Source organism: Desmodus rotundus, chromosome 8, assembly GCF_022682495.2.
Source record: "Desmodus rotundus isolate HL8 chromosome 8, HLdesRot8A.1, whole genome shotgun sequence".
In the NCBI taxonomy this organism is placed as follows: Eukaryota; Metazoa; Chordata; class Mammalia; order Chiroptera; family Phyllostomidae; genus Desmodus; species Desmodus rotundus.
In genome coordinates, this window is record NC_071394.1 from 81,459,464 (window position 1) to 81,471,600 (window position 12,137).

A 12,137-nucleotide genomic window follows, 5' to 3' on the forward strand; every position below is an offset into this window, starting at 1 on the left:
GGTGGACATCTGGGCTATTTCCATTTTGGGACTGTTATGAACAAAGCTCCTGTGTACAAGTCATTTGTGGATACTTTCCCTGGGTATCTACCTATATGTGGAATTGATAGCCCAGAGGGCAACAAGACAGCAGAAATGGCCACTTGGCCTTCGAAAGGCGGCACCAGCTGCATCTTCCCAGCAGTAGTCATGGAGTGCTGGGAGCACCACAACCTGGGGCTGGTTGTTTTTTACGGAGTGTACTTGTGGCCAGAGATGCCAGGGCAGTTGTTAAGGTAAAGGCCACCCACTGCTTTAGAAGGAATTCAGATTGCTCCAGGTCCAGAGTCTCTTCCAGGTTTTTCTTGATTGTAAACCTCCATTCTAGCAGGTGGGCAGATGAGGCAGCACCAGCTCTGAGCACCATATGAAAACATGGCCTGGCTGGGTCGTCACTGGCAAATTTATTCCATTTCTTCCCTTCCTGCTAGATGCCTGGGTTGACTCTAGCTGTTCTATGACTTTGTGCATAGATTTGGGGACCTGATGATGAGTACTCCAGGGAAGGAGAGAAAAGTTGTAGAAAACACTACTGAAGTGAGCCCAGTGAATAAACTAGTCAATTCAGGAATGTACTCTGCAAGGAAACTTCTGATCTTGTCACAGCCCCAACTCCCATTGAGTGCAAACACAAAGGCTTCCAAGAGCCTCATTTTGTAACATTCACAGAAGGGTGTTCTCAGGTGATAATTTATTTGTACTTTCACTGATAGCTTTCTCGTAAGAGCCTGGGGAGGAAGGACGGGAAGAGGAGTCATCTCACTCTGACAGGTGTCTGAGGCAATTTCTAACCGCCCCCACCGACCCACACACATTTTCTCTGAAGGAGAAATCCTCTCACTCACCAAAGTGGTACATTTGGGAAGAGAGAAGTGACGGCAGGGAGGAGACAGGAACAGAGGGACAGGTAGTCAAAGCTCAACAACCATACAATCACTACCAGCAAGTTTCCCTTCAAAAATAAAAACCTGGTCTTCTCAGACAACTGACAAGAGGGAGTGGTTGGTATTTCAATGCCTTTTGACAGTATTCTGGAATATGTACACAAACAGCCTGCTGAGTTTTCTTTGGGTGAACACTATGAAAGAGAATAAAAGTAGGTAATTCAAAAACGGAAAGAAAAAAGGAATTAATTTTCAATTGACACTGGGTATAATGTACATTTCTTAGTATTGGTCAATTGAGTAAAACTACTTACAAGAGAACGCCCCATTTCTATACCAGTTCACGTAAGTCTGTAGATGTGGACTGTGGACAAAAATAAAATGGATCCACAAAAGTCAGAACTAGAGCTCTGGCTGGGCGGCTCCGTTTGTTGGAGTGTTGTCTTCTACACCAAAGTGTTGCGGGTTCAATCCCCAATCAGGGCGCGTACAAGAAGCAACAAATCGATGTTTCTATTTCTCCTGTCCTCTCTCTAAAATCGATAAAAACATATCCTCTGGTGGGGATTAAAATAATTTAGAACTAGACTAACTTTTCCAGAACCAATATGTTTATGAGGCATGGCGACTGACAAGGTCTGGTTCTTGTATATAAAAAGCACTGTAAACGACTCAGTCAATGTAGTGAACAGGACTCACAATTTCTCCTTAGGTCTGCCTTCCCCAGTGGATGCTGGTAGTAAATAAAATACCTGACTAGATACTTTTTAAGTGCTTCCTTCTATTACTCAAAGGATAGGACAGGACCAGACAGGACCTGCATCCATGGCAAGTCACCTCTCTCCATTCTATTCATATTTTTCATGGTTCTAAAGTTTGTAAAAATCACAATTTACATAGTGAAACAAACATGCAAGAAACAGCACTCTATTTGCCAAGAGGTTTCTAGGTATCTCTCCCTAGCATTAGAGAAGCAGTACGGCTGAGCTCAGAGCCTCCAACACACCACATCTCTCACCAGCAGACACCTTCATCTGTGTGGTCCTGCTTGAAACCCTGTGCTCCCTTCTCTGCCTGGACAGTGTGTACGCAGCCTTTACATCTTAATGGTCACTTTTTCTGAGACGCAGTCTCTATCCACATTGAACCAAGTTTGAGTTCAATGTGCCACTCCCCATTCTTTAATGTAATTACATGCTTAGCCGCATGTCTTTCCCCAGAGTCCATAAACTCACTGAGGGCTGGTTCCTGCCTGCTGGGCCCTTGATGCCTCGCTTCATGGTATATACACTTAGATTAAGTACTTAATAGCCAAGCACAAGAGCAACCAGCACTGCTGTATGAACCTCTGAGCATTTTAAAAACAAAAGGACCAAAATGTCTAAGCAAGGATATGAACCTCTGTGCCAGTCATGGAAATACACCCCTAAAATCTTTCTTCCAGAAACAAACTGCTATGCGAAGCCTCGTTAGCTGATAGCCTGCATTTGCCATGTCTTCGGGGTCCGCCATTGTGTCTACACAGGTGCCACACTTACTGGGTGCTCAGCCAATAACTAAACGTGCTGGGGGAACCAGGGCTGGGCCACTCCGGCCCAGCCTGGAACTCTTCTCACGGGCAGTCTTGGCTCTGCAGCTCTCCGATGGCCTGGGCAAGACTTTCTTAGAACTGCCTTCAACCATGTCCTGGCTCCCATGTCCTCTCTCAGAAGCATCACCCTACCTCTCACCCTACCTGTTCCCGCTTCCTCTCTCCTTCTTCCTTTGCAGGAAGCCCCTCCCTGCCAAAAAACTCACCTGCACTTAAAATTCTATCATGTTGTCTGCTTCACAAAAAACCCTAGTGACCAAATGCCAAGTACGATTGGCTGGTGCGACCAGATTACTCATTCTCTTTCCGGCTGAAGGAACATATAAGACTCTTCCCATTAAAAAAGCATTCACTTAATGAGAAATTAATATTCTAAGATATGACTCCCAGAGCTGAAGAAATAAAAGCCAATTCTGAACTACAACAAAAATCATATTGATTTTTTTCTGTTTTCACACATGTACCATCATTTCTAAGCCTGAGATTCTGTAAAGGGCATGATTATTTACGCCCCATCAAATTAAGAGATCATTCAAATCCTTCACAGGGTCTTCTCCTGAAAATGCTTCTAGTTCCAACAACAACAAAAAATTCTTATTTAGCTACTTCAATATGTCTGTTGTTCTTTCCAAGAATGACAGAAGTGCTGAGGGTTATCAAAGTGGAAGTCAGTAACAGCCTGAGGACTGGGAGCAAAATTGTTTCCATGACGTCCTCCCATTCCTTTCCCCTCCCAATCGAAGCAGAGCCGGAGTGCCCTGTGGTGTCTCCTCCCCGTCTTGCAGTTCCCCATTTTGATATTTTCACTTATTTCGATGCTTGCGTGGTTCATTTATTTGGTTAATATTTATTGAGCATCTACTATTTGCTGCACACTGATGTGTTCTCACCCTCAGAAAGCTTACACTTTAGTAGGTCATATATGAGTGAAAAAGCAAACAAGGTAATTTCAGGTACTTTTAAGTGTTTCAAAGAAAAAAAACTAGGATGATGTGACAGGGAGCAGGAGGAGGGTGGGTAATTTCATGAAATGATTAAGAAAGTTCTGAGAAGGTGAGCTCTGAACTGAGGCCTGGAATAGTAAAAGGTTGACACCCTTGCTATGAGCTAAGGGTCTTGAGGAACCTTCCTGACAGAAGGAAAAGAAACAGCAAATGCAAAGGCTGGAAGGGGTGAACCTGGGCAGGCTGGACAAAGAGGGAGGCAGCATTCCACCTACCTTTCAGGTGCCCCAGGCCTGGCCTGTGTTGGTCCTAACCAATGTGCCAACCCTGTGATCTCAGAGAGTTGAGAGGGAACAGTTTTGCTTAAAAAGTTAGTGAACTGACTTTGCAGGTAATGACTTTTTGCAGGTCTCCTCTGAGCTCTCAATTAGAAGGTAGAGTAGAACTGCAGCCCAGGCATCTGCTCCTCTCCCAGAGCCAGGTAACGTCTCCCTGCATATTACAGCCTCTTAGAGGTAATCATGGATAAAGAGGAAAGATACCATGACTATGCTGGTACACAGCTCAGGAAATAAGTGAGGACTATGCAGTGAGTTTTCTGAGACTTGGGGGTCTGAGAGTTAAAGGAAGCCTACTGCGTGACTTTAACATATGTAATCTCCTCCAATTATCATTGTGGAAATACGAATACCCAGATTTACTCAAATGCCATAGTTAGTGGAGAGCTTCCTCCCTGGATGAAAAATAGGTACCTGTTTTGAAGTTTCTACAACTCTTTATAGTGTGTTTATTTTAAAACAGAAAAACTAGTCCAGGGGAAGAAAGATCTATCCATCATTTACTACATTTCAAACTCCAAAACTCATAATCTACACTAGGGACTAGAATTTCAAGAAGGAGTTTGATCAATTGAGTGTTTGAAGGGATCAGAGCTCAGAATACACAACATGTTTCCCCCAACACCAGCTTTCTTTGCACTTCTAAAGCTGCCCAGAGTACAGGGCAAATTTCCCAACACCCCAAACTCCATTCTTGCTACCAACATCAAAACACAAATGTACAGACAGTTCCAGTTTTGGCAAAGGTGTCTTGTTCCCTAGGGGACCTGTCATATGACCTAATTCCCAGCTCTGTGAGGTTTGCTTCAGACACAAACTGAAATTGGGAAGAAGCAATGAAAACTTCCTACAATCATAACCTCTAAGGCAGGGGTGTCAAACTCATTTTTACCAGGGCCACATCAGCCTCGTGGTTGCCTTCAAAGGGCTGAAATAATTTTAGGACTGTATAAATGTAACTACTCCTTAACTGTTAAGGAGTTGCAATTACATTCGGCCCCTTGTAGGCAACCGCGAGGCTGATGTGGCCCCCGGTGAAAGTGAGTTTGACACCCCTGCTCTATGGGGTGTCTTCAGTCACCCTCTTTTATTATTGTAACTAGGTTTACTATTATCACCTGCTGCATGATATATAGGAACAGAATAATTAACCCAAAATTTCACTTGATTCAACCAAACACAGACCGCTGGTTTTAATTTTCCTTTAAAAAAGAAAAGGGAGGGGGTGTTTTTTAAAATCTGCAGAGTTGGCTAATGTCTAAAGACAATTCTTCCAGAAAGGTGTAAAGACGTTTAATCACAGCTATGGAGATAAAGGGGAGATTTATTATAATTACTAATGCCATTTCTGTCAATGTCTTTGAAATTCTAAGGAGATCATTAAACCTTTGCAAATCATTACATTACATCTAGACTCCACCCCGCCTGCGACAGTTTTGAAATTAGAGGATCCTGATGTCATAGGTAATGATGTATTACGGATAATAAAGTTGCAAGAAAACTTCTACAATAAAAACCAGCTGGGAAAGACAGAACCCATTTATCTTCCTTCCTCTCCCAGCTTTATGCCTACGGATGAGACGTCTGCTGCCCAGAACAATGGCCGCGGCCCTTCCACTCGCGCAGCAGGGGATGCTTGCTCACACGCAGCAAAGTTTAATGACTAATCACGGCTACTTAAATTTTTCCCTCAATCTGAGAGGCATATGAAGAAATTTATAAATTAGAAGATACTTGAAAAAATATTTTTTGAAGAGATATGAGACAAGTGGCAGGTTCAACACTTATGAATGGTACATCTTAGGGCATTTTGATTTATGACATAGGCATTCAAAGTGATACCTGAAAAGAAATAAATTGCTTACAGTTAACCTAGATCCATTTGTAGGTAATAAATGGGTGTGCTCTTACCCATCAAATAATGGCTCTCATGCCCTTCAACCATCAGTGGATGAGGAATGAGTGTCACCCTATGTCCTCTGCAAGATAACCCCATTTCTTTAAGTAGAGATCTTAGCCCTTCACCTCCCAGCAAAAAGAAGTGTACGTGGTTTACTTACCATGATGTACGACACCCTTCAACCCATGGATAATAGGATCCAGTGCAGAATTGTCCCTTGGACTGACCTACATGTAAAGGAAACATGATTGGTTAAATCTATGCTGGTATCAGACACAACAGTCTCAGTTTAATCTTCTAAAGAGAAGGAGGGAAAAATAGATGTTATCTAGCAAGCTGCTTAGGTCCCACATATACCATGGCTCTCACAAAACAGATTTATGACTTAATAAAATCAAGTGAGGAAGTCTAAATCAAAAGAAAGAAGGTTCTCAGAATACATGAGAACAGGAGAGAAATACCACAGTCCTAGCAAAATTTTAAAAAGCAATGGCAAGACAGTCTCCTCTTGCTTTGTTTTATTAAAAGCAGATAGACCCTGACCAGCTAAAGTCATTGAAAGGCATCAAAGAGCAATCTATCCTTGACTGAATATTTCAACACCTTATTGTGATTGTGTTTTTCTCTTCTTCGTTTTAGAAAAGGATCCGTTCCTTGCCAGCCTACTGTCCTTCTAAGGACCCTGGTCTCCTGTGTCTCATCACATACTACAAGGGGCATTTCTAAGAGTCACTCAAAGCAAGAGAGATGAGAAAAGAGTTTGAAGAGAAGGTGTCTCCCACCTTCATTTCCTTTAGTGGTTTTTAATACCCCTACAAGTGAAGCCTCTTTGATCTTGAACATCATCCATTCTTTCCCTGAACTTTCTGATACTATTCAGCATAAAGTCTTACTCTTGACCATTCTAGAAAATTAACATCCCTCCAGTGTATTATAATTTTGGTTTTTAAGTGTTTTCTTGTAGACACATATTGAAGTATTTATAAACGAATTGAAATGATGACTGGAATTGTTTCAAAATAATGCAGGAGAGAATGGCAAGGGAAGTGAGCACTATATAGATATAAGAAGACTGCCATTTATCAATCATTTGTGACTTTGGGTGATGAGTATTGGATGAATCATGATACAATTTTCTCTACTTTTGTGTGTGTTTAACTTTTCCCAAAGAAAGAGTAATATCTGCATCTGTGGTCAGCATAGCTTCTGAATTGCTGTTCAGGGACAGTATTTAGTTGTAATCCATTTTTAACATAATAAAGTTGAGATATCAATGAATCTTTCAGTGTTATGTTTCCTAGTCATGCAGGGGAATCCAGGGCCATCACTGGTTAAATTTTAAGGTAACTCGAAAATTTCCACTCTCCTTCCATGTTTATAGTCCCCCTGTTGGGTTGCTGTTCCCAGTATGCTCTTTGATAATAACCTGTACTTCACACATTTCTTAGTCTCTTCTGCTTCAGCATTTCCAGGTTAGAGCAGTGATTTTCAACTGAAGCAAATTTTACCTAACTCCCACTTCCCACTCCTTCAGCAGACATTTGGCCATGTCCACAGACAGTGTTGGTTGTCACAAGTAAGGGTGGTGGAGGAGGAGCTATTAGTATCAAGAAGGTAGAGGTGGGAATGCTGCTAAACACTCAAAATGATAAGAGTAGACTCCCCCCACCCCCAGTAAAGGATTATCTGGTTCAAGATAAAGTTGCAAAAGTTGAGGTGGAGGAACTGGGTTATATGCTCTATGAGTTAACAGTGATTACATATTAATATCTGTAACTTTGTGTGATAACTAAATTCAAACACTAGTGTCAGTATGTATGATGTCATGTTTATAGACTAATAAAATGATGTGGGATTTGGTCCTGCATAGTAAACACTACACAAATGGGGGTGGGAAGGGATCAGCGGTTAGGAACCCAGCGTATCATATTACAAAGGTGGAATTCTGGGAGTTGGCATGAGTGTGCTTCCAAACTGCTGAAAAGGAAGCTAGAGGTTTAACATACTTGGTGAAGCACAAAACATTCCTCAATGACAAAACCCCACAGAATATGCCAAAATGAAAAAAAAAAAAAAGTATTTGCACCATAGCAAATAGCTGATCAAAATTTTAAAACTTGGTCAAAAATGGAATCACAACCCAAGAACACAAGAGAGCCTACCAGTAAATGAGCCACATTTCAAAAGAGGCAGAATAAAATAAGAACCTAGAGAAATATCCCACATCAAACTGAAGTTACAGCTAAAAAGATGGCCCCCCGTTTCCAGATTGAGTCTGGAAGAGATGTTAATGTCAGTTCAACTACTTGTACTTACTCTAATATTTGTGGGAAATGACAAAATGGCCACAAACTCCTGCTGTTCCTGTCACACGCACCTTTGCTGTTTAACTTTGCCAGTCCTCCCATTAATGGTGTTTATTGCTTCTCCACTTTTTGAAACTGGGCTTCACCACATGACTTGCTTTGGCCAATGTGACATTAGCAAACATGATGCAGGAAGAGGTTTACATGGGACTTCAGTGCAGTATTCTCTTGTTACTCTCTGAAATCCTGAGATGACCAGGTAAACAAACCCAGGCTAGCCTACTGGAGGATGAAAGATCACATGGAGCAGGCAAAGGCTTTCTCAGCTGACATTATTTTAGATGCCCCCACCCCCACCTGCCAACCACCAGACAGGAGAGTGAGTCCATTTAAGACCACCCAGCCTCAGAAGAACCTGCAGTCTGCAGAGACTAGCCAAGCTGGCCCCAACAGGAAGACCCAACCAGCCAACCTACGGAATCATAAAGTAATTAAATAATTATTGTTTTAAAATTAGGATCATTTGTTACAGGGCAAAAGTTAGAGTTTCTATGACTGTGTAGAGATGGAGGATAAGGGACAGGATAAGATATAAATAATTTTCTTAACCAATACACACACTGTGGTTTGTCCTAAAGGTTTCTCAATGAGATTTCATATCACAAGACACTGCCTTTGCACTTCCGGCCAAGATGGAGGTGTAGGTAGACACACTGTGCCTCCTCAAACAACCAAAAGAAGGACAACAACAATTTAAAACCAAAACCAACCAGAACTGGGCAGTCCTACATTCATGTGCAGATAAAGCAGGAGGAGCAAATGGGGAGCAAAACAGACTACTCAACCCAGGTTTCCAATGAGGGGAAATAAGTCCTCAAAGCACTGATTGAAAACATCTGTGGGGGTTGAGGCGCCAGCAGGAGAAACTCCCAGCCTTGCAGGACAGTTCGTTGGAGAGACCCACAGGGTGCTAGAATATACACAAACCACCCATCCAGGAATCAGCACCAGAAGGGCTCACTTTGCTTGTGAGTAGCTGGGGAAGTGACTGAAATCCGGCAGAGAGTGGAGCAAGTGCCATTGTTCCCTCTTGGACCCCTCCCCCACACACAGTGTCACACTAAAGCTACATGGGTTGCCCCACCCTGGTGAACACCCCTTTATGTAACAGGCACGCCAAGACAAAAAAAAAAAATGGCCCAAATGAAAGAATAGATCAAAGCTCCAGAAAAAATACAACAACGCAACGAAGAGATAGCCAGCCTATCAGATGCACAGTTCAAAACAGTGGTAATCAGGATGCTCACAGAATTGGTTGAATTTGGTTGAAAACTAGATGAAAAAATGAAGGCTATGCTAAGAGAAACAAAGGAAAATGTACAGGGAACCAATAGTGATAGGAAGGAAACTGGGACTCAAATAAACGGTGTGGACCAGAAGGAAGAAAGAAACATCCAACCAGAAAAGAATGAAGAAAGAAGAATTCCAAAAAATGAGGAGAGGCTCAGGAAACTCCAGGACATTTTTAAACATTCCGACATCTGAATCATAGAGGTACCAGAAGGAGAAGAGGAAAAGCAACAAATTGAAAACTTATTTGAATAAATAATGAAAGAGAACTTCCCCAATCTGGTGAAGGAAATAGACTACCAGGAAGTCCAGGAAGCTCAGAGAGTTCCAAAGAAGTTGGACCCAAGGAGGAACACACCAAGGTACATCATAATTACATTAATCAAGATTAAAGATAAGGGGAGAATCTTAGAAGCAGCAAGAGAAAAGGAGACAGTTACCTATAAAGGAGTGCCCATGAGACTATCAGCTGATTTCTCCAAAGAGACCTTACAGGCAAGAAGGGGCTAGAAAAAAGTATTCCAAGTCATGAAAGGCAAGGACCTACATCCAAGATTGCTCTATCCAGCAAAGCTTTCATTTAGAATAAAAGGGCAGATAAAGTGCTTCTCAGATAAGGCCAAGTTAAAGGAGTTCATCATCACCAAGCCCTTTTTATATGAAATGTTAAAGGGATTTATCCAAGAAAAAGAGGATAAAAAATATGAACAGTAAAATGACAGCAAACTCACAGTTATTAACAACCACACTTAAAACAAAAACAAAAGCAAACTAAGCAAGCAACTAGAACAGGAACAGAACCACAGAAATGGAGATCACATGGAGGGTTATCAACAGGGAAATGGGAGGGGAGAGAGGGTGAAAAAGTAGAGAGAATAAGTAGCATAAATGGTAGGCAGAAAATAGACAGGGGGAGGTTAAGAATAGTGTAGGAAATGTAGAAGCCAAAGAACTTATATGTATGACCCATGGACATGAACTAAAGTGGGGGGGATGTGGGTGGGAGGGGGTGGGCAGGATGGAGTGGAGTGAAAGAGGGAAAATGGGACAACTGTTATGGCATAATCAATAAAATATATTTTAAAAAATAAAATAAAATGTACCCCCCCCCCAAAAAAAGACACAGCATTTGCTATCAGCCTGGTAACTAATGTGCTTACCCTTCCTCTACCACGAGAACAACTCAGATACTCTGATTTTCGATCCCATCTGCAGGAAACTATTTGTATTCATGGGAACCTTTAAATGCAGTTTCACTTTATCTTACTTGATAAAGTGAAAGCTCAAAAACAAGTGTTCCTAATCTTCCATGACTACACGTACCAATAACATCTGTAGCCCATGGAAGAGGGAAATAACCAGACAACCTAACCCAAGTTTAATTTCTGGTCGGTCACTTCTGACTACAGTATCTCTGTCTGATTACTCAGGCCTAGTCTCATTCAAGCTCAAGGGCCTGACCCCAGATTTAAAGTAAGCCCATACATGGAAAGCCTTTCTGCAATGCTGGTTTATATGGCTGAGGCTGAGAAAATGGGTGAGGAGAAAGGGAGAGAAAAATGGAGATTATTGGCTGGTCAAAGTAACTTAGTAATAATACTAAGCCCATTCTCCAGTTACTCTTTTGGTTCCAAAACTCAGGGTGGAAATCTAGTTAGTATGCCAAAAAAGGTTTGTTCCAGTAATGCACGACCTTAACTGAAATAATGCCTTTCAATCACTATTTCAATCAATTTGCAATTTAAAAAACTTCATGGGCATAAGCTAAGCAATATGGGCAGCTTTAAAATATGCCTACAACAAAGGATAAGCCCATGTGTACAAATTCTGGTCTTTGTCCAGGGTAGAAGAGGCCAAGCAATAGAGAAAAACGTGGAATTCTGAGTCAGAGATGAACCCTTCAGCTTCAATGTCCTCATCGGAGAAATGGGGACAATTCTCATAAAGCTGCCATGAGCTTAAATGTGTAAAGCTTGGCGTATAATGCTGAGTACAAATGCAACACTCAATGGTGTGGATGTGACTGGGTAACAACTTGATCCAAACACTCAAACTTAAATCAATGTCAAACAACAGCAATTTTATCTTGAACTTCTCAATGTGCTTAGCTCTAAAAGTAATACCTACTTGAGTTCAAATTTCAAAATATCCAAATTTGTTTGATTTGATATCCATCCACTCAATTTCAAAATATGCTGCTTCTTTTAAAGCCACATGACGAGTGTTCTTGGCTCTTGAAATTTGCTTCCTTCCACTTTAAGATCAAAGGAGTTATGCGGCAATATCAAGAAGGCAGCAGTTGCACAAATGAGCTTTAAGTGGATGAGAAGAAATGGGCACCCCCTCTGCCTTCAGCCTGTGCTCTTGCTGCAACACAGCATCTGACACTTCCGTTTTGGAGCAGCTTTCGTGGCATTAACTCATCTTCAAAAAGGACGGTATACAAGTGCAACACAGGGCTCTGAGTTAAAGCTTTTACATGTCTTCAGATATAACCAAAATACACACAGACATCAGCAATACAGGTAACCATGACATGTAGGTTTGGTCAAAAGACCAGATTTATATAAGTGCTGATGAAATCGAAGCTTCATAAAATTCCCTTTCCAAATAACAGCCACCATAAGGATTCAATCAACTATCAAATTAATAACCAAGTTATCAGTAATCTCTAGAGATGTTTCTACAGTCCAGGCTCCAGACGAGGGTCTGTGTCATTCACGCTTTTGAAGCACAATGAAACGGAGGCAGAAAGGCACAGTCAGACTGCACCTGTCTGCACTCA

At 41.7% G+C, this 12,137-nt stretch overlaps 1 protein-coding gene across 3 annotated transcripts in view; it reads right to left on the reverse strand.

Moving 5' to 3' along the window:
* The window catches only part of PTPRG (protein tyrosine phosphatase receptor type G), a 704,073-nt gene that overhangs the window by 152,704 nt on the left and 539,232 nt on the right, over nt 1–12,137 (reverse strand). For all 3 annotated transcript variants that reach the window (XM_053930009.2, XM_053930010.2, XM_053930008.2), the window contains exon 6: nt 5,857–5,923. In XM_053930009.2, the coding sequence (XP_053785984.1) occupies nt 5,857–5,923 (67 nt within the window). The remainder of the gene's footprint in view (nt 1–5,856; nt 5,924–12,137) is intronic.